Genomic DNA, 26,176 nt, shown 5'->3' on the forward strand with positions numbered 1-26,176 from the left:
CAAAAGCACACATTCCCAAATTTCCCCTTTACTCAATGGCTTTCTTTAAAAATACTAAATAGACCTTGATGTTCTGAGTTTTAAAAAGTATATTGGCTAGGTTCTCTAAGCTGTTGCTTTGCGTCAAAAAAAGGTCTGATTTTCTAAACGTTATAAAAGAAGAACAAAAATATTGTGATATTCTGAAATGGCTTGGAAGGAAAACAGAAGGTTCAAAAATGTTACAAATTTGCAAGCTTGCAATAGTAACAGTATCAACATGAAAAGGGAAAGCATTTAAGGAGAAATACTTCATTATTGTATGCTTTAAAGAGAAATACTTTATTATATGCTTATGCTTGAACTTGTGAGAGGCTATCAAATGCAAGTAACAGAAAGACAACAAGATCTGTGAAACTAGGTGTCAGGAGACTGGGAAATTGTGGAGGAACAAATTTCTGAGGCTTCAGAATACAGGTATTAGTTATAAATCAGGATTGATTTTGTATTGAAAGACCTGCCAAAATGATGGTGCTGGAATATGTTGACACAGGAGCATCCTAATATATTGTGTATGTCTCAAACAAATTCCAGAACACCATTCTAGAACACTCCAGAGCAAAGCAATTTTATATATGTATGTGTGTGTGTGTGTATGTAYGTATATGTATGTATGTATAATGAGTTGAAGAGAGAAAAGATTTTCATATATCTTCATGAATATGGTATGGAAAATAGAAAGAACTGCTGAACAAGATAATGAAAAATTGGGTACTCTTACCAAGATTGTTAACTGTCTGAGTCAGAGACAATCTGTTAATCACATGTGTAATGCCTGCCACAATAAAGCTTTTGTACTTGAAGCCCTGAGCCTAATAATACAATCATTTAAAAATATATATACTTTAAAAGGGGTCAAAGAGGAAGGATATAAGTAAGTGAGGATAAAACCATGAAATGAGTRTTTCTCTAAAAGCGATGCTGATTTTGGGTGACCAAGCAGAATTATTTGGGGGCTTGATTTTGTAGTTGAAATGAGCACCCAGAGGTATAATGACCTCAGCAGTCAATTGTGGATATTCAGCAGTTCTGAAAAGAAGTCCTAGCATGTCTCTAGTAGGCATTCAGAAGTGGAGACACCCAAAATCAACAGTCCCTTTGAAAACTGTGATCAAACAGCAAGGGTCACGTGAAGAATTAGATCAGTCTTTTGATACAGTTCACCATATAACCCCACTGACAATTCATTAGCATGATGGAAGAGGAAGACAAGAGTCAGAAACAAGAGGCAGGAGGTTGTGGAGAATCTTCTGTCCATGTGCTTATTTTTAGCTTATACTTACTGTAAGGGTATGTTAGTTTCATCCACTTTCACAGAGATTTCGTTGAGTGAACACATGGAGAATAGGCATACAGACAATTAGGACCATTCAGTTAATTCTGCAAGCCTTCTTAACTTCATTCTTTTCAATCCTGTGTCCAGCCCCATATAGTGGATTAGGGCTTATCATACATAAAACTGTGCTAGCATTCTTGAAGAAACAGACTTTTTGGTAGACTATCCCAGGAACCAGAACTGTGGAGGAAAGTCCAGTGAAGATACAGTTAAATATTTTTGCCAGCCTTTAATGAAAAACACTGTTATAAAAATTACAACAGCTAAGAAATGTAAACATATGTTCAAGTTGATGAAAACAAATTAGCTAAGCCCTCTGAAATCCAACTCTATGCGATTTGATTATATATCCAGAAAGGAAGCTTCATGTTTATGATATCTGCATTTTCAGTAACCTGGCAATGAACTGCAGCACATCTTTGCCAGTGCTTTCTGACCCCATAAAATATAAAAGATTTTTCCTTTTTTTCTATCTTATAACCAATGGCTGCATATGTGTGATAATGTTGTAATAAACAACTTTGATTTGTAGAATGTTAATGAAAATTATCATCAGAAAGTGTCTTTATTTCAAGCATAGCAGAAGCATTTATAATTTCATCTTTGGAGTAATGCACTGACACTTTTTACTGTAGATATGTAGACCTGATCCCCACAGACCTTCAGTTATAGAACTCAGTTGAAATCAATACGTCGAACCTTATCTACTGTACTCAGTTAAAAGCTTTTTTCTCATTATTTTTATTCATATTATTGACATAAATAGGGGCTCTAATCAGGAACAAGGATTTTGCAGTACCAGCTGTTGTATGAATACAAAGCAAAAGAATGCTTCTTCCTTCAATGATCTTGTAAGTCAAGTATCAAACTGTTCAATAGAGGTAGGCAGGTGAGTTTGAGAAAACAATGAGACAGTGTTGCCCAATATAGTAGAAAGTGATTTCAGTATATTGGTGTATCAGTGACTGAACCACTATCAAGTTTTGGTAAGCATCATAGAACAGAAGGGTTTTAAAGGAGGAGCTCCAGAGAACTGGCAAAACTGGATCCTAATAGCTTAGACAACTGTTTGTTATGTCATGATAAGTCTACTGGTAAGCAACACTAAGATGATGACAAATGTGTATGTATGTTCTGTCTAGGTTTTTTTGCTTTTATTGCAAGCAGAATACAAGGACGCCTGCTCTCAAACTAGCAGAAGCTAACTCACACTTAATTGCACACTAAGAACACCTAGAGGGTGGTTGTGCAGAGTAGCATGTGTATATTTGACTCCTACCATATCTCATTATGCGGTAATTTCCCAGTGCAGATACATCCGTACAGGAGCATTAGCTGGATTTTGTTATGCTTTTAGGGCAGCAACTGCCTTCCATTTAGAAGAATGAAAAGCCAGGTCCATCAGTGCAAACAGAATGATGGCAGTGGGCTTGTAGAGAATTTAGGGGTGATGTGGCTCGGTCTTGTTTTACTAAGTTTATTAGTTATACCATGTAGCAATACCCTACTATGTAGCAGGTTAATAAGCTTTCAGAAATTATCCCCTCAAGGCATGTTCAAGAAAACTTCTGTTTCTGTCTTTTTTGGTGCCTGAATTTTATATTAGAGGATGAGGTAATTGTAATATGTTGGTAGAGTTTTTGTGATTGGAGTTTCTGTGAAGTAATGTAACTTACTGTCATTAAAACTCCACTTGAAGAAGAATCTTAATACTTTTCAAATGTCAGTCTAAAAAGTATTACCTCCCTTGTTCTCTGCATGTTTCTTCTAATTTCCTATAGTACTTACTATCTACTTACCTAGTATTTACTTACTCTGTAAGACTTTCCTACAACTATTGATCATCAGTTTGCTTTGGGATTATTAAGTGATCATGGCACTCCAAAGTAGTATTTATCCCAGAGAGTAGCAGTCTGGGAAACAGAGAACAACTGTGGAACTGGTCAGCCTGATCACTTTTCTTCACTTCAGTGTTCCTCCATGTCATTCTGAATTATCCAGAGACAACCTGCCTATACAAATAGGGTTGAATGTTGCACAGGTACCTCAGCTATGAATCTTTTTCATTGCAAAATTTTTTGATAAAAATCCACTAAGACATCACAGTAAGCAGATAAGCTTGTTCTGTGAGGATATCCATGCTTGTCTTTGAGTCAAGGAGCATGAAAAATTAATAACATACTCCAAGACTATCTAACACATCATTATTTATTTTGTGGTACAGAATTCTTTATGTTCCAAATACAGAAGAAAGCACTCAAATTAAATATGTCAGGGAACATACATGCAGGAACCACAAACCAAAGTGGTTTATCTCTGTTACCTGTTTTGTGTGTCTACCATAAACAGGACTAGCTCCTCAGTCCAGATCCCAAAACCCGGTCTAACCTGGCAGTGGGAAAATCTTGAGCTGCTAGCAGAACACTTTTCCTAGAGAAAGAAAAAAAGCCAGGCAGAGGAAGAGGAGGATGAGACAGAGTCTAATAATCAAGAGCCACTTAATGAGCCATTGAAAGAAACCATCTCTTTGCCAGAGAAAAGATACATAGGTCATACAAAGCAAAACTGAGTGCTCTTAAACTAATGTGGCATGATCTGGTTAACCAGTGACATTTACATAATTAATTGATATCGTACCATTTGACACTGCAGTCAGATAGATTGATGTGGGTGACAGTGACAATGGAAGAAGGCATTATATACTGTAAGAAACTCATGTTTACCTTCTAGGTATTTTTTACCCTGTATGAAATAACACAGAATAGTATTCTTGAATATATCCTTGCAGTATATATTGTTTATATTTTCTTATCAAGCATAGGAGCAATATGCTAGTCCTTTTGCAAATATAGCCCAATAGGACTCAGTTGAGTAATGCAGTAGCTGTCTGGAAGGCTGTGAAACTGCCGGTAAGACTTTTGTGTTTCCACTTGAAATCCAGTTTGCACACGTATTTAGAGTTTTGAAATTTTTGTAACTCATTTATGGGAAAGCACTTCATTATATTTCTAGCTAGTTTCCACTGATGCGGTATATATACAAATATACAACTGTATATATACATATACAGTTACATATACTGTTCCCTTTTTATTGGGAATTTTCCTTTCATAAAGGCTCTCCTCGTTACATTGCTTACTCCAATCATGGCTAGTTGGTTGCTTTCAAAAAATCTCATTTGCTCAGGTTTCCATGTTGGGTGGAAATAGGATCTGATGACTTGGTGAATTGTCTTTTATCTTCATAATGTCACCTCCCTGACTTTTGCTGCAAGTGTAAAAAAGGATTGAAGCAAAGAAGGGCTGTCAGCTGCCAACAGTTTAGTCCCAGTCCTGCAGTGATTCATATGTATGAATGAAAATGGCCAAAAGAACTACTGGAAAAAAAGAGACTTGTTACCCTGTTACAAAAGTCAGTAAATCTTTATGAAACTAGAAAAGGCTTTATTTTTCAGATGAAATTGTGAAAATTTTAGTCTGTGTGAGCACATATATCTCGAAGAAGTCCTACAGCCACATTTATCATATATAGGATACTTTTATGCTGTATTTTGCAGGAAAAGCTTGAGCCTGCTCTGTGTCTGCACTGAGCCTGCTGGAATCTCTTGTTAATACAGTGACAATCTGAACTAGCAACAAGAAGTCCAACCTTGAGCTATTAAAGGTTTTAGCTTGGTTATAGCACTGTGCAAGGGTATAAAGTGACCCTGCTCTGTGTAGTCAATTTTATCAGGTGGGTGCTTTCATTCTGGATAGAAGAATGAACTTTGATTTTTCCTTACAATCTACCTTTTGATATACATTTAGCTTCATAGAAAAGATAATGAGTTGACTTGGTCATAAATATAAATATCTCCATAGAAGGAAAACAGCTGATAGTAGAGGATTCTTTAGTTACCAGATAAAAGCATAAGATCTAGTGATCCAAAGTTGAAACTAGATAAATTCAAACTATAAATTAGGTACTTAAAAAGAATTGATTCATTACAACTTGGAACAATATATCTAGGCTAGAAGGAATATTCTATCATCTAAATGCTTTAGTTGAGATGTCTTTAAAAAAAMCATGTAGTGTACCTGAGGCATAGTTTATGGATTGATTCAGGAGTTATTGATTAAATGCCTACTACCTTTGATTTGTAGAAGGTCAGAGTTGTTCACAAGGGTTGGACTTCAGACTCTCCAAATCCTTCCTGCTAAGACCTCTTGTCCTGAATTTCGTCATTAGAAATCTGATTAGCGAACTATGGAAAATAGAGGAGAAATAAGAGCAACTGCTATTCCCCATAGTCCTGTCCTCCCCACCAAATAGTCAAATATGACAGAGTAAAAGGTAGTAAAAATAAATAAGAGATTTTGAAACAGAGAGGCTCCAAAGTCTTCACTTTATTCTAAAAGGGGAACAGTTTTTTAAAAATCCCAAACCAAGTCTCAATTTACGACATTTGAAAAAGAAAAGAAATGGTACCAGAAGATAAATCAGTGCCATAATCCTCATGGTTATTTTGTAACTATTTYGTATTAGGTTATTCGGGTTCCCTTCAAAATAATTTTTTGTTCAGTAGAATGAAGGGATCACTGAATGTTTGGGTAGTTGCAGCTGCTCAGATAAACATCTAAACTCCAGGAAGCTTGTCTGTATTCCCCAACTGCAAGGCTGTGCTAAAATTTCTGTTCAAGAAACACTGATATTAAAAATAATCAATCTTTAGCATATGCAAAAATATCAAGAAGTTAGTATCAGTGGCCCTAAGATGATAGTTTTTTTTTTTTAAATATCCTTTTAAAAATTTTCAGGTGATAACTGAGTATCTCAAAAATGCTACTACTCTCTAACAGCAAAACTACTGTTACAGCAAACAGAAAATTGGGTCAGTCATTCTTATTAACTAAATGTCATGAAATAATCGTAACTTTGGAATCAACAGGATAAAAAAATAAAACCAGTCATTCTAGTTAGATGATTTAATTCTTACATTAGGATGAACTGTTGTACATGCAATTAAATGAAGAAGAAGGGAATGATGGAAATTCTTACCTGTTTTTCTATTATGTATGTCTAGTTTAGGAACTCCAAAATATTTACTTAATTAATATGAGACTGTCTTCTGTCTCTCTTAACTACTGGATTTAAACTCTGAGACTAAGTAGATAATATTTGTTTCTGGTTTGTTAACTGATTGCTTAATTATGTGATTTAATTTTCTTTAATTAACAAAGTTACTAATAACTTTGTTAAATTATCTGTCAATAATTACATTGGGAAACGTACACCCCCTCAGTGCTAAACTCTCCCAAACTGCCTTCTACTCTCAGTATTTATTGTCTTCTTACTCTGGAGTCTTGCTTTGCTCATGAAGTAGCTTTCATTGTGATACAAACATATTTCAGTATCTCAAAACATTGTATTTTCCATAGGTCCTTTAAGATTAACAAAAGACAGCAGCCTGAAAACTGCCTGTGTATGATTTGATGTTGCACAGGTCTGCCTTATAAGCAAAAATTTTATCCTCTGTGTTAACATTCAGGGCATGTAATCCAAAATGGAAGAATACACAAAAGACCATCTAGACAATGGATTGCTAAAGTGACTGTAATGATACACAGTTCTACAATGACTCTTTTCTCTATGTGGAAGAACCCTGCATATAAGGCAAAGCTCCACCTGGCAAATTCTAATGACAGTTTTTCTTATTTACATGTATGTTACACGATGCAACATGGTGAGCTCTATATAAAAACAATATATTGCTTCCATTGTAGCTAGGCATTTATATTAAAACACAAATAGTTTCTTTGATAATCTGAGTTGCTGACTTGAGGCCAATAGCTTTCCTGCCTTTTATTAGTTGCAGCAGAATCAAAAATAGAGGCTGAATAAAATAATTGACTAGGAATATAGCTGCAGATAATATTATCTATGTGCCCCACTCTGTGTTTCCTTTTTCTGTCTCTCCCTAGGGGAAAGCAGTTATTTCTCCTCATGCTAAATCCAGTTGCTCTCCATAGCAATCATGTAAATCTTGGCATAAGTCTCACAGCAGAATAAAAAGTCAAATCAGCAGGAAACTTCCACATGAGAGCAACAGGCAGCTGTAACAGGAAAAAAGCAACAAAAAAAATCCTCTCAGACTCTTCCATTTATTTTCTCTCAAAGATAAAAACTCTCAGATATTCTTGGAATTTTTAAGATAATATGCCTTCAAAGAATAACAACTCATTGTTCAGCAAGCTTGCCAGCCTTTCATTTCAAAACCTCTTTCTGAATAAATAAATCTGTAAGGAGAACAAGCTGAAGTTTCTGCTTTTCCTAGTGTTTTGCATATAGGCTGCACAAGCTGTATTCTCTCAAAATGGGTCAGACCTCAAGTTATAGATATAAAGTAACTAAAAAGTGTTGGATGTAGGCTGTTGAGATGAATATTACATATTTTGTACAAGGGTAGAGTCTAAAGCCACAGAAATATTTTTAATTCAAAATTCAATAGGTTATATCAAATAGCCAAAATATTCTTTATTATGTTTGCAGTGATACAGAGGAGAGGTTCAGGAAATACAGAGTTAGGAATAAAAACTCCATGGAAGAACTGGGGAGGGAAGCTTGGAATAAGAAATATAACTTGGCAAACAGAGCGCATTCAGTGCTTGGAAAGCTTAATATTAATAAGTGCAGAATAATGTAATTTTTAGGTAAAACTTGAAATGTCTGAGCTTTTCACAGGATTGTAACGGTTAACTTAGGAAGGAGACCTGGGCATTGCTGTGAACAGCTCAAAGCACATGGAACTGTAGTCAAATCCCCTGACAGAGGTTCCTATATTAATTTCGAAGTTGGTAACAACTTAAAATTCTGAAGAGGCTAAAATGGAGTGCACAATACTCCCTGATGACCGATGTGGGCTTATGAAGGAAGAAATCAAATGCAAAAAATGAGCACTGTATTTACTTCTGTGCTAGGATATTTTACTTTATAGGCAAATTAGGTACAAACAAAAGTCAGAGATTTGAATAACACTCTACTGTCTCTGAAGTCCCTTAACAACTCTGGAAGCAACTCTTACCTATGGTTATATTCAAAATGGAGTAACACCAATGTGAGGGCTTTGAATGCCTGTTATGGTTTAGGAATAGCTGACTGCCTGTATTGCCTGTGAGCTTTCTCTCATTTATTTGAAGATAGGATAGTAGTGTTTAGGTCCATATGCCAACTCTTTGAGCCAAATACTGCTTTTTGTTATATGCTTAGAGTCTCATAGATAGGCAAATTCTTATTAATCTTTTGCAGTTACTGAAGTTTCTGCCTGCAGTGCCATTGGTATGGTTCTACTACTTGGAAGTAGAGAACAGTTCATTGGGATGCATGTATTATGGCTCCTTCTTTGCTGGGCATTGGTCATTATTTGTAGTCACCAGTTCTATATCTGTCAATGCAGAGGAAAGAGCCATCAAGAAAAATGCAGAGGTTTATTGGTAGGTAGTCCTCTACTGCAGCATTTTGGAAGCTGCTGCAGTTACATTTTGCAGGACCCTTCCAATTTCTGCGCACATTATGCAAAAAAGTAAGGGCAGGATTTGTCTTTGTACACTGCTACATGCTGCAAAAAAGCGTTCTGTCACATTTCTAGCTGCTATTCTTGTTAGGTATGGAGACCTGGAGAGTGACAGGATCATTTGGTATCGCTTTATAAAAGCAAAAAAAGTGCTTTATTTGTTAGTGACTGTCCAATCAACATCTTTTTTCACCCCTTAAACAAAGTGTTTCCTCACTAGCCAGGGCCCCATCCCACAGTACCCAAGCAAGGGAGCAGGGCAGGCCCAGAGATGCCAGCTAGGTTCAACCAAGAGTCCAGATCATCAGGCAAGTTCATGGTGATGAGGCAGGTCYGAGGTCAGGCCAGAACATGAATCCACAGGTCAGGGTCAAATCCGGTGAGGGTAACTGGGGTCAGATGCAGCGCAATGAATGCTAGGCAGGTTGAGTGACAAGGTCCAGATCAGCAGGGCCCATAGCCAGGCAGGAGCACAGGTGTGGCTGAGCTGGAGACCAGTGCTCTTATGGTGTAGCTCAGGCAGGGTATGAAGGCCCCAGCTGAGCTGAAATTGGGCTCCAGGGTCTGTGGGCAGCAGTGGAGATGGGGGTACCAGGTGGGACTGCTCAGAGCCATTAAGGCCTTTTAGTGCTTTGAGGGCCCTGACAATTGTAACATTATATATATTATTATTCATTAGAAGACATGCATTTGGGACAAGATAACATGATCTCAAGGGCTTTTGTTGAAGTTGCTTGCAACAGATACAGTAATAACAGTAGTGAACAGTCATGTAGCTTCTCTTATATTTTTACTCCTGTCCCCTCATCTGCTCAGAAACAGTAGACAGCCAATGTTAGTGCTTCCATTGCCACAGTGATCCACGAACTAGCCCTTTACTGCAACAGCATTTGATGTTTTTAACAAATAGATCAGTGCACAAGCTGTTATGCTAGGATTATATCTATATTGGGGATCTTTTAACATAGTATTTCTACCAGATCCAGTAGTGATAAGCAATAGTGAGAGTAAGGTACAGGAGAATCAGAATTCCAATGAATTTTACTACTTCACTGACCTAAACATGAATCATTAATTCTGTGAAAAAACCCACAATACTCTGACTACATTAGCATTCCCACTGTTATCATAAAATCAGTGCCATTGGTTAGCTGTAGGTGACAAAATATCTTTCAGTATAAAAACAGCCTCAGAGGACAGGTAAGCAAGTCAGATCAAGAAGTAGCACCAACACACCATGTACAGAATAACTTTCAGTGGTTGGAACTAGTATAGGTCAGCAAACATGCTTACAATATCAGTTTCCACAAACAGAATAAATTAGGAACAGAAATTGTTAGCATAGGTTGGAGGGGAGAACTTTACTTTTTGGTTATTTGAAATTGGCACAAATGTTCACTTTTTCAAAGTGACGATTTTAAAGGGACACATTTTGTGTAAGACTGCAAGATCAAATGGCAAAAGTGCTAAAGTTCCCATTTTTTTCTAATTCTTGCTACTTTTCTATCTTGTATATGAGCTTATCCCTAAACTTGCATGCTCTCATGTTCTCTTTATTCCTTCTTTTAATTAAGCTTATACTCACACAGAAGTTACAAACAGCAGGTTAACAAATCTGAGGTAGAGCACAATAAAGAACAATTTCCAAAGTCAGAGAGATGAAGAACTATATTTTAAGTGTCCCTTTTAAAAGAAAATAAAACTAAATATATACATTCTGACATGATTGCGTTTTATATCTACTAACATTTTTATTTTATTTAAAGGCACATAAATCATATTGTATGATTTAAAGCAGCGATAGACTAGCATCTGACAGAGGCAGTTTTGGTAGTGCTTGCCACCTAGTGGATTACTACTTGTATACACGTGTAATGGAAAGGACCATCCTCTACAAAATATTTGAAAATCTGATTAAGCACGTTATTTAATAATATCCTGCAAACTGTGAGTACAGCTAGATGGAAAATTTTTGTTGGAATGAAATGCTAGTGAAAACTGAAAGGAAAATTGCAAACATTTCTATGCCTGAAGAGCCAGTTAGCTCACTCCTGACAGAGGCAGGGTGAGAGCCAATGAGTAGTCAGTACACATAACCAGGGAGTTTGGACCCAACTGTGAGCTCAAGCTCCAAGCTGACACATATWGGTGTAGTCTATGATGACCATATTTGCCAAATGTGAGCGAGCTCATTGAAATTTATGCCAGTTTTTTCTACTTTTGTCAGAGCTAGCTGTGGCCTTGTGTGGGTTTGTTTGTTTTTTTTTTTTTTTTAGAGTTCTGATATCTGTACAGTATTAATTGAATTTTCTCATTTTACTTCCTCTCTTCTATTAGCTGCATTACTTGCAATGGTTAGCATCCATTTGGTTGACCTGGACTCCAGTCCTTTCCTGTATAGTAATTTACCCTTCCTAACTGCCCACTAGATTTACAGAGATCAAAAGTGTTCATCACACTGTCATACAATGCAGAAAGCAGTTCAGAAGTTACAAGGGTTCCATCAAGAATTTTCAAAAAACATTTCTCAACACAAATGCCAGCCTCCTAACAGAATTTTGAGTCCCCAATTCTGAGTATGTTTATAATTGATCCTCATTATGAATATTATCAGGAATGCTTAGAATATTTTAAGAATATTCTTAACTGTTTTCGAAAAAAGTAGTCAAGATAATAATTTGATCTTTTACCAAATTTAAAAAGTTGTGACTTAGTAACAAAATATAATTCTGTACTCAGTGGTATCATAAGCTTGAAAAATCATTTTTATTAACATACAAAAAAGAATAAGGAAAATAGACATTGTAATTAAACATTTGTTTTCATCTACAAATATGTATTGCAAGTAACAAAACAATAAAATAATTCTTTAAGTCCTTGTGAACAGGCAGAAACAGAGGACAGAATTTTGTAAAATGGAAACAAAAGAGTCTTCTGAAATAGAAAATATTTGGCAATATCTTTTAGTCTCTCAATAAAATTTCCATGTACACAAGTAATCCATATTTACAGTATCATATGCAATCTTCTTGATTACATGTAGTAAGAAGTGTACGTGTAATAACTGTACATTCAATTTTAAAATCTAGTTTGTACCATCATTCCTCAGGTTCATTAATGTTGGAACAAAACACAATTCTGCTTCTGTGCCCACTACTGCAAGACAGCATGTAAATACATTAAAAAATAATTCTTTTTTTCAGACTTCTTATAAAAAATAGTACTTTTTATATTAGGTTTTGTAACTTCCTATGTTTTTATAGAAACCCAAACTTGGAATGTAAGCTGTACAGTCATGTCCCTGTAAAAACATAACAATGTAGAAGATTCCAAAACATCCATAAAAATGCTGATAAAAAAAGCTAGAGTTCTAACTTTCACTTATATATTTGAAAATATACTTTTTTAGTTTCCATGTTGCTACTCCTACACATAACTGCAAGTTCTATGGAAGAAAAGCTGATGAAAGGCCACTTTGAGAAACAGATTTAGGATTATCCGTTTTTTCTAAAAAGATGACACTCCAAAGTCCTTCTTATTTTGTTTAGCATTTGAACTAACTTGAACTAAGGATACTTACAAAGATTTTTTTTATCTGTTTGGACAGAAACCAAAAGGCTATAGCATGCAAGCCTATTTTAAATTGCACACACCAAGGTTGAGAAAGGTTTAGGAGCACGGAGCTACTGCATCTTGGAGAGACCTTCCAAAGTCCAAAGGAGCTAGAAGCCCCTGCATCATGTGCATCAGATATCACTGATTATCTGTGTGATACCATAATTTCCCAGAATGGGATCTCCTACCTCCCTGTGAGTTTCTACCAGCATGTTTAACCTCAAATTTGAAAAAGAAAAATACAGCTTGGCAGACTACCCTTGAAAGGTTGCTAATCCTTGGTGTGCAATGAGCTTTGTATCATCAGAATAGAGACAGAAGAAATGCCACCATTCTTTTTTGAAGTATCACTACCCTTGGGTAGTACTCTTGGGCATAATTATTACTATAGCTTAACTTTAACAGCATATAGAACTATTCACCTAAAAGTTTTCATTTCAATACATCCAGTTTACTGATGTGAGAAAGAAATCACAGATTTTGTGTTTTTTCCAGTATATTGTATGGTTAGAGTTTCTTCCAGAATAATCCCTGTACATGTGACTACCTTGCACACAAACACATGCTTTTATTAGATGAGTTAGTGCCATGCAAGGATTGAATGAACTCATTTTCACAGGTGGATGAGACACAGTAACAGGGCAACACATGCCAACTTAAAATGCTGTTGCCTGTGTTGCACCTGTTGCGAAGTGAATAAATGAACTCATACTCCAGAAGTGTTAACAGAGCACCTCTCACAAACACTAAATTTGCATCCACCAGCTCTAAGTCGCTTACTGATTCCACTAAAAAACCATAGACTTGTCTGAGCAGAATATAAAGAGATCACAGAAAAACAAGATAGCAGAGTTAAGTGTTCTCCAGAAGCTACAGTGACTTCCTCTTCCTACTTAATAGGCAATATATAAATTTATAGTAGGATGAGTAACATAATAATGTCATGTCAATTGAACACTATTGTCATGTAAAAAGAGCACTCTCAATTTTCTCTCAAAAACTCATTATCAATACTATTTGGATTTTATGCAGAAGCTGCTCAGAACACTTTTAGGGAAGACATAATTTTGTGGAACTTGAAAAAACACATGCTTGAAAAACAGGGAAAAAGCAGTCCAATCCACTGTACACAGTGGGACTGGAGGAGTGCTCACACAATAGGATAGTATTTCCTTCTCTCATATCTGAATTCTACATGCAAGCATTTAATAGCAGATATTTTCTCAAACATTATACGAATGCTAAATGGTTCCCAGTCATCCACACACATATGTAAGCGATGACACAGAACTAGAGGGTGTAGCCCTTGAGTACCAAATGGTACAGCCAAAAAGTTTTTCTAATAATTTACTATGCTAGCTTTCTACACTGTACTTAGCAAATAATTAAATGTTATTACAAATCAAATAACAGGACCTGAGATGCGCTTTGTCAGAGGAGATCCAAAATAATGCATAACCAAAATTGTTTATACTAATGCAACACTTTGAAGTAGAAAAATTGCATATTTGCCAAAGTTTAATGTGTTTGAATGTTTTAAAAATCTGAACTAAATGAAAATTAATGTAGTCTTTAAAAAAGAAGAAAATGGTATGCTGTCTGAAACACTTTGAGTTCTTTGCAACATGATTAGTGGTAAATTTGGAACAGCTATTGCAGTTATCAAGATTACTTCAGTGGGCTCTACAGCTTTTATAAGAGATCATAATAGAAAGGCTCATCACTTTGGACATGTGCAATCAAAATAATCTGTTATAATTATTCTTCAATGGTAGTAAAAAATAAAAGCATTGTTTATATTTGTGAAAAAAATGAGTAAGAGTAATACATCAATACTCTGATTATTAAAACAAGCTATAAAAGTAAAGTGCCACTACAGACTCAAATAGCATTATTTAACATCTTAATTTTTAAATAAKTTTAAATGGTTTGATTATAGAATAAAGTTTGTCTTCACCCCTGCGACAAAAATGATTGTGACGCCAGTGTGGAGATATCAAAACTGCCTTTCAGTTAGCTGGTAACATTTTCGTCACATCAGTAAGGCACCACTCTTTCTTGGGAGAAACATTTCTCACTTCAGGCTCCTCCCCTCTGTGATACCACTCACCAGTCTACTCTGGTTTCCAATTTCCTAATTTCTAGTCTAGTGCCATAAATCAAGAGGAACTGTACAATCAAATTAAGATAGTAAATACTGCCTTCTGGGATCAAAGGAAAACTTAAATTAAGTGATATATATATATATTTTTAAGTGTGTAGCTATAGTTGTCCAAATAAGACAAATTCTGCCTTCGCTATCTCACCATTTCCTTAGATCTCAGTAACAATCACCCATATCCAAAGCTAAATGCTGTCTCTATGCAACGTACTTGGTAGAGTTGGTTAAAAATAAGTCAACATTTAAAATCTGATAAAAAAATTAAATGTTTTTAAAAGCAACATGACATTTCATGAAAATTTCAGGCAAACTGTTTCATTTCTTTATCTGAATTCAAAATCTGAGGCCAGAAATTTTTACAGTGCAACTCTGCAAAGTGCTGAGTGACCTCAAATCCCACAGATTTTAGCAGCCACTGAGAGGGTTCATCAGCTKAAGAAATCAAGCCTTTTAGAAAGTGAGCATTATCAGAAAAGTTATGTGCTAACCACTAAATTCTGTTCTCTGACATACATTTACAACTCTCACTCATACCTGTAAGATAGTTCAGAAAAAAAACTAGTCTCAATAACTTTTCATAACTGTAAGAGATACAGGCATTAAATTTAGAAGTGATGGAGAAAACATTTTCCCATTATATCTATTTTTAAAGGCATTAAACTTGGCATGTTTTTCATTCCAGCTCTCATTTATTTAATGAGGATTAAGCATGAACCAATATAATGTATTTGGGACTTACTGGAATTTAAATTCATATGCAGAAAACTTGAATACCTTTGAGCAAGCCTGACTGAAAACAAAACCCCAACCTATTTCTGTATCAATATAACTGCATCGGAAGGAGTATTTTTTGGCAACACAATAGCACTATTATACTGTATATTTTCTTTACATTGTTGATCGTTGGCCTGCTTCATCAAGTTTGAGGTTTCGTTTTCTGGCTGCTTCACTATTGAAGCCCACGTCAGATTTATCTGCATTACTACAATCTGTCATTGTGGATTCTGCTTCTGTGCCTTCGGGAGTCCCTCCACTGCGCCGTGGAACTTTAGGAAGCTCCTCTGGCGGGCGTTTCCAGTGGGGCCTGCTTGCCATCCACAGAACGAGTGCACCAAAGATTACAATCAAAAGACCAAGACAATTGACAAAAATTGCTTCTGGTGGGGATGTACTATATGCAGGATTTTTCCTGTAAAAAAAGGTTAAAAAGGGGTAAAAAAAGACATTTTTTTAATGGCAATTCTGATCTAAAACCAGTAGTACCTTGCTAGGCAAGATGTCTTTTYAAAACAAAACAAAACAATGACTCAATACTAGACTGCTATTATTCTGTGCAAAAGGGAGTATAGTTTGCAATTAATAAGTTTAATAAACAAATAAAAAAAAAATACTTACAGTGAAAATATAAGCTTTTCTGTGATTCCCATGAGAGCTGATGCAATCACTGTTGCAAAGATGAGGAGGCCCGAATAAATATGTATTGGCATGAGAGCTGCTCGAAGCGGAACTGCAGCAAAGGGGAGTAGAAAGACAGCAAAACCCAGGAGAAGCTAAACATGAAAAAGATTCAGAGATAAAAATTAATGGGATACAAGCTGCACTTTTCAAGCAGACTCAAAATCATCRTAAAAATTCCATTTTGAGATGTCTTCAGGTACAAATATAGTATGAATTGAAATTTTCATTTTTGAATCTTCACTACTAAGACCAAAACCATAATTCTAGATTAGTGCCTGGGAAACAGACATGAAATATTTTATAAATAATCTGACCTAATACCAATGTCCAAACTGAGTGGTAACGATAAAACCAAAACCAAACTGAGTACTGGAGAAACAAAGTTTCAATGTCACTAATTTAGTAATACTTCAAAGGTGTGAGTAGCTACATTTTAACAGTCCCTTCAATTTCTCTTCAATTTTAATTTCTCTTCTCCCCTTTCATTATAGATTTACACGTAAAGGAACATCAGAAGGCAGTTTAACCTTCTGTCTTCAGTGGACTATAGAATTTCACCTTGTTACAGCTTTGGTTATATTGGTACATGTCCCTAGAAGGGCACTGGTCTATATCTGAATATATCAATCAGATGGCATTTACAGAGTGAAGGTGTGTGCGGTGGGGGGAAGTTGTTCAGGGCCAGAAGTCCTCCCATTAGCACTCACTGTGCAGTGGATGGTAACCCATCATGTCACGTGGTTTCAGTCACAGACTTGCCCAGTCACACTGAGGCTGCATCCAATCTTTACTTTGTCCCATCATTACTTACTCCTGCTGCTAAATTAGAAATAGTGCATGAATTTTAACTTCCAGCCTTAGTCCTTGTTCTGCCTTTCTGTGCTGGATTAAAGAACCTAGTATTTTCTCCCTAGGAAGCTTTTTAATACACTGTAATCAAGTCATCTCTGAATAGTTCTGGCTTTTTAAGTCTTTCACTGGAAGACAGTTTTTCCAGCTCTCATATTACTTTTCCAGCTTTTCTTTGCACTTTTTTCAATTTTTTAACATTTACAAAAATGTATTCCATATTCCATAGTATTCCATATTAGTCTCACTAATGCAATATATAGAGGTAAAAATAGTCTCTTACAAACAGATTTATTTTTCCTGTTGTCACAGCATCACAAGAACTCATTTTGAGTCCACTTTGAATACTTCTTTTCAGAGACATTGCTTTCCAAAAGACAGTCTCCATTTTACATTTCTGCCCTATTCTTAAATGTGTAACTTTGTGCTATACTATATTAACATACATTTGGCTTCAGTACAATATATTTACACTTCTGTTTCTACAGGTATATTATTATATGAGCATCTCCTCAAGAATACCACTAAGAATTATTATTTTTATAGTCTGACTATTGGAGGGAAAATATTTACAGTAAAATTTACTTGTTTTACTCTTGTCATGTTTGCACATTAATTCTTAGATCAACATACCACTTCTGGCAAATGCAAAGTGTCTTGTCTATTAACAGAAATACTACTTTATTAGTCCTTTCTAGTAATAGTTCTCAATCACTTTACAAACTCCTGTGAAGTCTCTGACTGGAGACTTACATCCCAGTTTGGAAGAAGTAATACCACAGTTCTATGGACAAGGCAGCCAAGGCTTTGAGTTAAGTGACATTGATCATGTTCATAGTAGCAAAATGAGAGGCAGATTGAAGATCAGCAGACCCAGCAGTAACTCGTTCACATGGCTATGCCTTAGATCTACACTGCCCCCTGTTGCACTTGTTCTGTCTTGAGGCCAAGAAGTGACAACCTAAAACTATACTAATTGGAAAAAAAAGGCAAAACAGTAATTCAGCTGAGAACTCCTTAATAAAAGCTCTAAATATATTTAAATAAGCTGTTTACAAAYCAAATCACTTATTTCTCATTAAAAAAAAAAAGATACACTATGGTTTTGTAAATGAAAATGTTCTTCCATAGTTATTTTTCAAAACAATCTAAGAATCCATGATACTAGTCCACAGATTCAATAGTTCTCATCTCGTATCACCAAAATAAGAGACATATGTCAGTTTTGCTTTAACTTCAGCAGTTTATAGAGCTTAAAAACACACTACTGTAAACCTGAATAGTAAATAAACTACAATTATCCCAGCAAATAAACAAAATATGCTTTAAAGTACATTTTTCTTTGAAGTCAAGGATCCAGTATTTGCACATTTACATGTTAATTTGACAAATCACAGAATGTAAAATGGGTATCCCAATAGCTAGAGCATATTAGCGAGGGCCTACTGTACCTGAATTATTCAACACATTCTTAAACTTTACAACCTGGTTATAAATAAAGTTAAATTCTGACCTGGAGAGAATAAAATATAACAGCAGTCAGCCCAATCCAGCTGTGCAGACTGTACATGTTAGGAATGTTCCTGGCATTGTGGTATTCAAACACGGCTACCATAGAAACAATTGCAAGAATCATAGCTATGGTATTTAACCCAGCATGGATGAACTTCATCAGGAGTTTGCTGCATTTCCAGGTCCAGGGCAATCTGTATACAATAATGGCTGAGGAAAGAACAGAAACAAGATTTCATGCCTTATAGGATAACTTCTCTAAAATTTTAATAATCGTGCATCATGCAAATCATTCCAATGTAAATTACAGGAAAATCAAACCTTTAGTCCTCCAAAAAAGTCTGTTCAAAGTTTTTTCTCCTACACAACCTAACACATAACATATTCCAAATATACACTGAGGCTTAAATACAGTTTTTAGAGAGATTTCTTTCTTTTTTAGAAAATTTTAGGTAAGTTTCAAAAAATAACAGCAAACAACAGTATTGTCTATTCCCAATTAAGGCCCCATTCCTTAAACTGATCTAGCTGCGATTCTGCATAGGAGTTTGATTTTCCTACTAGTCAGATTGGAGGAACAGGGCTCAATTCTTTTATCCAGAAAATCAATTACTAGGGAAGCGTGTAAGAATGTTTTTATATTCATTCTCTTTGCCAGTTTTGAATGCCTTTATCAAGTAATTACATAGATATTTTTACGACTTATCTGTTACATATATATTAATAGGATTACTTTAAAGGGGAAAATGCTACTCACTGAGTTTAAGGGAATCATAATCTGACTCTTGAAAACAAAAGGATTTGGCAACTAAACACTTCAAACTTAATCTTAGATAAATGTAAGCTTTTCGCCTATATTATCATGTATAATACTAGCAGGCTATGTTTTGTCCAGTCTGAACAAAGCAACAATTTCTAAACAGTGATCTAACTCCAGATGGCTCATGAGGACAACTTAGCGCAGAGCTGCTTCTTGCCCATCCCTTTCCTCAGTTCCCCACTGCCCCGTCTCTGCCACAACTGCCCGTCACATGCCCCAGCCACAGGTGCTTTCCACAGGGGAACATATGGATCAGACCATGTGACTGAAGCCCCAGGTACATCTTATTACAAACCAGTAGTACTTCCAGATATGCAACAACAAATAAGTATATTCAGGTAATAGGGGACAAATATTTATGGCATGCTTGGTCACTTGACAAAAGATCAGTGCCCACACCCGTAATGTCTTTCCTGAGCAAAAGCCTGAGCTTTATTGATCTGGTTCATCAAATACTCATTTAATGTTTCTGGTTATGAAATTACATTCAAATTCCTCTATATAATTAGCTATACTAAAATCAAGGAACAGAATGTATGCAGGTTTAAAAATGTTCCTGTTCCAAACATTCAGAAACACATTACTATGCGCACCAGATAAGAAAAATATGTATTACCTGATAAATACAAAGATGAAGAATTTAGGTAAGTAGTTCTCATGCTTTCCTCATTACTTCTCTGTAACCTTAGTTTTTTATTTTATTTTATTTAAATTCTGTATGTTGTGCTGAAAACTAACAAATGACAAATTAATTTTAAAGTTCTATTTACACATATGTATTTTTATTTAGATGCATGCCAGAAAGTGTAATATTCTACTAAACAATTCACAAAGAAAACTCTGTTTGTAAGTGGAATTTCCAGACTACAAGTGGATTTTAAATCATTATATGCTTTTACATGTATAATACTGGAATGGAAGTGACGCTTAGAATATTTAAATATATATAACACTTAGGTAGTTCTCAGCTTTCTATTTTTTAAAAGTGGAACTAGTGAATCAAAATCAGGAAGATGGAAGCCTACTGTCAAGACAGCTTGACAGTAGTCAAGGTATAAGACAGATTGATTTCTGTGATTCAGCACATCAAGCTTATGATCACCTCCAACAGTTCTCAAAAAGTTATATAGAGGATAATGTTATATCTTGTTAATATTGAAATAATTGCCTGCATTAATTTAATATTAATTTAACTATGATTACTGATTTTATATGGCCTGTATGCCATAAAGCCCCAGGCAAGCCTCAATATCTCATGAAGGTATTCGAAACTATATGATAGAAAAGCAATGAATACAGACTGAGGGCTTGGACACTTGTTAACAATACCATGCCTTAGCATGTTATATGCCATAGCCCAGACAAAATACATAATAGTACGCTTTGGTTTAATCTTCTTTCACTGAGGGCTATGTGTGAAGTTATACACTGCAACTTGAGCAAATCTGATGGTCCACCACTGTCAGAAGAGATAGTTCCCCCCAACCACCACCTTTGCTCTGTCTGACTGTGCTCTCCCCCACTTAGTCACAACCTGTGTGTCTGACCAGCAGGAGGGAGCAAGACACTGGGGCACAGAGGTGAGAGGAGGAGAATTGATGGGAGGAGGAACCTTCCACTTTCAGTGGTGTGAGCTCTTAAAGACTGGCTCAGCAAGGGGTAAAAGCACATACATAGTTACTGCATTTATACCTGTTCAGATGACATGCTAAAGTAGTCCCGTGAAGAACTTTCTTGAGTATAGCATCTCTACTCTTAAAAGATTTGAGATTATTTAAGACCAGGCATCCTTAGACACAGGTTCTTTACTCTGATCTCACTCCTGTTATGAGCTCTGATTTTAAAGGATGTCATGTTGGACAGAGTGATCTTGCAAAATCTTGTATTTGGTGTGAAACATCTGTTCTCACCAAATATACACAGCAAAAATCTGAAGTTAGTTGTCTAGGACTTCTGGCTGCCATGTGCTGTGGGGAGGTGTTAAGGACTGCTCACGAGAACCCTTCCACTCCAGAGTCATGCAGCCTGTCTCTCTGAGTCTGCGTGCACTGACACAACAGCTCACAGCTGCCAGAAGGAGAATGTTACTTTTCACTCCTCCCATTTCCTCTCCTGCTCCTTCATGGATGATCCTGTTGCTTACTTTCTGCTAGTTCTGGATGCCTGCTGGTTTTTTTTGAGAACCACTTTAACACTAAAATGGACAAAATGAACCCAACAAAAAAGTGCCTATTTATGATTTCAGTGGGGCTCAAATTAAGCTGCCTCTTTGCAGCTTGCCTGTGATGAGACCCAGTTGCTTTCCCTTCAGATTCTTGAAAATTCTACAACCCATCAGCTGATAGAAACTCCATGAGTTTGCTATTTTTCCTTTGAACAGACGTTGTGTTATGTTCAAAAAAGAGGTAATCATATTGTTTGTCAGACAACTCAGAGCAAGCATTTATCGTCAGATGTGATTTAAAGATGAAGGAATGTTTACGTCAAGAGATTTGCATTACTGAAAAAGGATTGCGATAAGATGATATAAGAAAACACATTATGAAAATCATATTTAACACTGAAGATCTGATCTTCTTGAACTGCTCCACCATTTCAGGTAACTTGTGAAGCTAGCTAGTCAGCCATTATAACCTACTCCAAGGGATGACACTTCCTGGATAAATCTTAGAGCATCATCCTTTTTGCAGCTATTGTTAGATGGTTGCCTTAGTCACTTCGAGCAGTTAGTCTGGGCATTTTGCACCTTCTCTAGTCAAGGATGGAAGGACCCACTGTTACTCATTTGCTCTTTAAAATGCAGTTAAATAATCATTTGAGCCAATCTATTAGCTTACTGCTGCAGAAAGGGGGGAATTTCCCTACTATATTTTCCCCTCCACCTTCTCTTTGCTTTTGCATGTTGTCCACCCTCTCCCTTCTCCCATCTATGGCACTTCTGAGACCCACTGAAATCAGTTCAATTTGTTAATCCAGCAAAATCTGAACTTTTTAAGGGGTGTTTTGGTTTCTGCTGGGTGAGGTCTGACAAGCACAAGAATTGGCACAAACAAAAAGCGGTAGGAAGATGAAACCAGAGCAAGGAGAAAGCTAAAAGGAATAAAGGAAAAAAGTAGGACTTTTTCAGCCGGAGTGAGCTGTTAGATTGTCTCATGCACCTATGTAATTTCATCTGTACAGATGAAATTTAATTGACTCTGGAACATCACAAGGTAATGTGGTAGACTAGGACCTTTTCTTTCTCCTTTTCTTTAAGATCTTTTAAGTAACACTCCTGTTGTATTCCTTTATTAATATATTTCTGCCCTTAGGCTACATCCTCTTGTTTACAGGCTGTTTAAAATACAAGTTATATGATATTTATAAGTGATATATGATGAGAAGTATTAATTGTGCAAATATCTCCCAAGATTTATAATGTCAGCCTTGCTGCAGACTTTATATAGAGCTTCTATATGACTGAGAAGCACAGAAAGGCTGATCCGAAGATGGGAAACAAAGACCGCCCCATCCTCCTAGTTCTGACTCTGTTCGGTTTCCTGCAGCCCCCCAAACAACCATGCTGCTCCTCCAATTCCAGCAGAGATTGTCATATCTTTGTAGAAAAAACCTTGCTTTGTTAGGTGAGTAATGAGATGAGAAATTCTCAAAAATCATTTATGCTCAATTATGTCTTGATGGCTCCCATATTTAGTCCTTTGGGAGGGTGCCAAACATAATGATTTGCAAGGCAAACATGAAATGGCATGCAAATACTGCTTTGGAGCATGCCCTGGTGCCTACTGTCATTGTCCAACATTTCCACATATAAAATAAGACAATCCTTTATTTACTTATTTAACCCATTCTATCGCACTACTATTCCTTCAAGCTATTCTTAAAACCCACTTTTTCCTCATGTTTTTTTTTCCTATCTTTTTTTTTAAAATAACTGTTGCTGTACTAATGTTCACTAGGACTTTTATTACCTGTATTTTTCCCACTTTCAGTTTAGAAATCATCTGGACAATTACCATGCACAGACAGTGTTTTGCCACATATCATTTACCTATGCACTGATCCACAAATAGTAAGTATTAATGCCTACAGCTTTTCATATGATTAACATGARGCATGTAACACTTTTGTCAGGGTACATCTACTTCCCCATATCCACATTATTATCATCATCCTCTCTGCCTTATATAGACCAACAATACAACATTTCTATTCCTATTTGTGTAGACTCTACTGTACCCAAGAAACAGGTGATTATTTGCTTATTATTTCAAAATCTGTATATCATTTCACTAAGATATGTATTCAGTTATTCCTTACTATTTTTAAACACTTAAAGATTTTACTTCTTTTTATGGCATGTGTGCAAAGAGGTATCCTATCACAAAGACTCATCCAAATTACTTTGAATTTGATGGCGATTGAATTCTGTCAGCTAAATTTGGATCAGATCCACAGTGGAATCTTATCTGTTGATATTTCATCTCATTTAGTATGATCTTTCTTCTGTCTCTGTCTTTGCTTTTCTTGTTATACGATAGGAATTCCTACTCCAAATAATGCTCTATTATCAATGAATTCTTTGTATAAAATCTTTTCAAGCTATGGTGAACTTTTCTTTACCTTATAAATACCCTTACATACATATGGCTTGAAGCAACATCCTTACTCTTTGATGCAGGGACAAACTAAGTTTCTGGAGAAAAAAAAGAAAAGGGGTAGGAAGAACTTCTGCAGAAAACCTCCATTTTCTGCAAAAAAGTCTATGTTTGTAAAAAAAATCTGTAATTTGATATCCTGGTAAAGTCAACAGGTGTTTTGTTATTGCTTTACTTATTTATAGCCTAAAATTACACTTTGCATGATCTATTGGGCAATATTATATAAAGCAACTTCAAAATATTGTTCATTGCTCACAAGTAATACGTAACTTTAAGCCACAAAGCTCAGAACCCCACTCCCATTGAAAAAATGAAATTTGTAGTGTATGTTCAAATCACAGAATTCCCTACCTAATGCAAAACTAGATGGCCCCCACTCCTCGTGCATGTTCCAGCCTCAAACTGTGGGGCTGCTGCCGGAGAGCGAGCACACACGCCTTCCCAACAACACGTTCCACTGGAATGAATGTCCAGATGTGCTGGACAAGTTTCCTGGCTGTATGAATGCGGCGTATCATTCACCAGTGAAGCAAATGTAAATAAGGTTATTAAAAATGAAATTGTAAGTTAACTTCTCCTATTACAGAGAAAAAGTACTCCTGTTTACATTTATACGCTAAGTCTCTAGGCATTCTTAATTACTGAAGAACAGTGAAATCTTCCCCTCACCTCTCCCCAGAAAAATCCGTGCTAAAATTATGGAGGATTTCCACTGTTCTTCTCTGCAATATTTATTTGCCCTGCTTGGAGACATTACTAATGTTTCACTTAATTCTCTTYGTGTTGAAACTAACAAGAATTTTATCAACTGGCTTTATGGGAAATTATTGCTGGATTTGTTGTCGCTGTCAGTTTCCCCCATTTGTCTTAATGAATTTATTTTCACCTCCAAATTTCAAGATTCTTAAGGTACTGTCCAGTGCCCTTATTTTTGCAATGTTTAGCTTTAGTTTAAATCTATTCACAGGCATAGCTAGGTTAGCACCTCTGTGGTCTTCTATCAYTGTCTGTTTTTTAAACTTTACTAAGAGTATTGTATTTTTCTTCCTTCCTAAACTGAAATCATTTATGAACTACATCATGTCAACTTTTTTCTGTTTTCTTGGAATTAGCCAATAACACTGACAGCAAAAAGACGGTTCAAAATCCAACATTCCTATCAGCCCCAAGCAGCAACGCTTGCACTTCAGACATAACATGCTAATGGCATGCGATGGAAAAAAGGATATTGTTAATGTTACAAGAATAATAGGGAGCATTTAAAAGTTAGTCTAAGTCTAAACAGTAGGCAATCAAAAGTTCCTACCCCCACTCATCAGAACCACTTTACGTTACCTAAGCAAACTGAATGAATTTAAAAAGTACATTTTACAAACTAATTTACGCTGAGGCTGGGCAAACCAACTGTTTTATAATGATGGTGATGCGGCTGCATTTTCTCTGGCACGAAACCCTTTCCTGGACCCAGCTTCAGCGGTGCTGAACTTTCCTTTCTGCTCATGGGGCTTGAGAGAGTGAGCCAGAGAGGGGAAGGAGGGAGAAGCTTTCCGGAGGCAGCACTTCTGGCATTTCGGTTCCCAACTTGCAGAAATTCACGCTGACTAGGAAAACACACCTCGCAAGCGTTACTCAAAGCGCAAGGAAATCCCAGGCCAGGGTAAACAAGTGATGGCAGAGAAAAGCATATATAGCAGCTTCGGCTTGTTACAAAAGACCCTTTGTCCCTTCCGCCCCCGGCACAAGCGCCAGCCTCCCTGAACGGCTCCGCCGCGGAGGCAGGAGCAGCGCCGGCGCCGCGGGGCGGCCCCGCCGCTCCCGCCAGCCCCGGCGGCCCCTCCGCGCCGCGCCGCAGCGCCCTGCTCCGCTCCGCGCCGCGCGCACCCACCGATGCCCTGGATGAAGACGAAGCCGGTGACGATGAGGACCGGGTGCCAGTTGAACTCCCCCGCGCCCCCGTCCCAGCTGAGCCCCTCGCGGTAGTGGAAGACCCAGATGAGGGCGAAGATGACGGACAGGAAACCGACGAGCAGCGCCGAGACCAGCAGCGCCAAGAAGCGCCCGTAGTCCTCCATCTTCGGGGCCCCGTGCGCGGCAGGGCCGCCAGCAGGGAGCGGAGCGGAGGGGCAGGACAGGGCAGAGCAGGGCGGGCGCCGCGCTGACCGCCTCCCCCCGCGGCGCC

General features: G+C 36.8%; 1 protein-coding gene across 1 annotated transcript; it reads right to left on the bottom strand.

The window, feature by feature from the left end:
• Positions 1–11,871: 11,871 nt before the first annotated feature.
• On the bottom strand, positions 11,872–26,162 carry LOC112963928 (cytochrome b reductase 1). The gene is made up of 4 exons (XM_026061443.1): positions 25,883–26,162; positions 18,521–18,729; positions 16,096–16,250; positions 11,872–15,889 (listed from the first exon to the last, which is right to left on the bottom strand). The coding sequence occupies exons 1-4, from the start codon at positions 26,067–26,069 to the stop codon at positions 15,589–15,591; spliced, it is 852 nt and encodes a 283-aa protein (XP_025917228.1). The 5' UTR covers positions 26,070–26,162; the 3' UTR covers positions 11,872–15,588.
• Positions 26,163–26,176: the final 14 nt, after the last annotated feature.

The sequence above is a fragment of the Apteryx rowi genome, unplaced genomic scaffold (genome assembly GCF_003343035.1).
Source record: "Apteryx rowi isolate R43461 unplaced genomic scaffold, aptRow1 scaffold_180, whole genome shotgun sequence".
NCBI lineage: Eukaryota > Metazoa > Chordata > Aves > Apterygiformes > Apterygidae > Apteryx > Apteryx rowi.

Excerpts from the sequence above, each read along its gene's own strand:
- LOC112963928 (XM_026061443.1), bottom strand. The coding sequence starts at position 26,069 with ATGGAGGACTACGGGCGCTTCTTGGCGCTGCTGGTCTCGGCGCTGCTC. Across the intron at positions 16,251-18,520 it reads TTATATTTTATTCTCTCCAG|CTTCTCCTGGGTTTTGCTGT; the intron begins GTCAGAATTTAA and ends TTTCATGTTTAG. Across the intron at positions 15,890-16,095 it reads GAAAAGCTTATATTTTCACT|GAAAAATCCTGCATATAGTA; the intron begins GTAAGTATTTTT and ends CTTTTTTTACAG.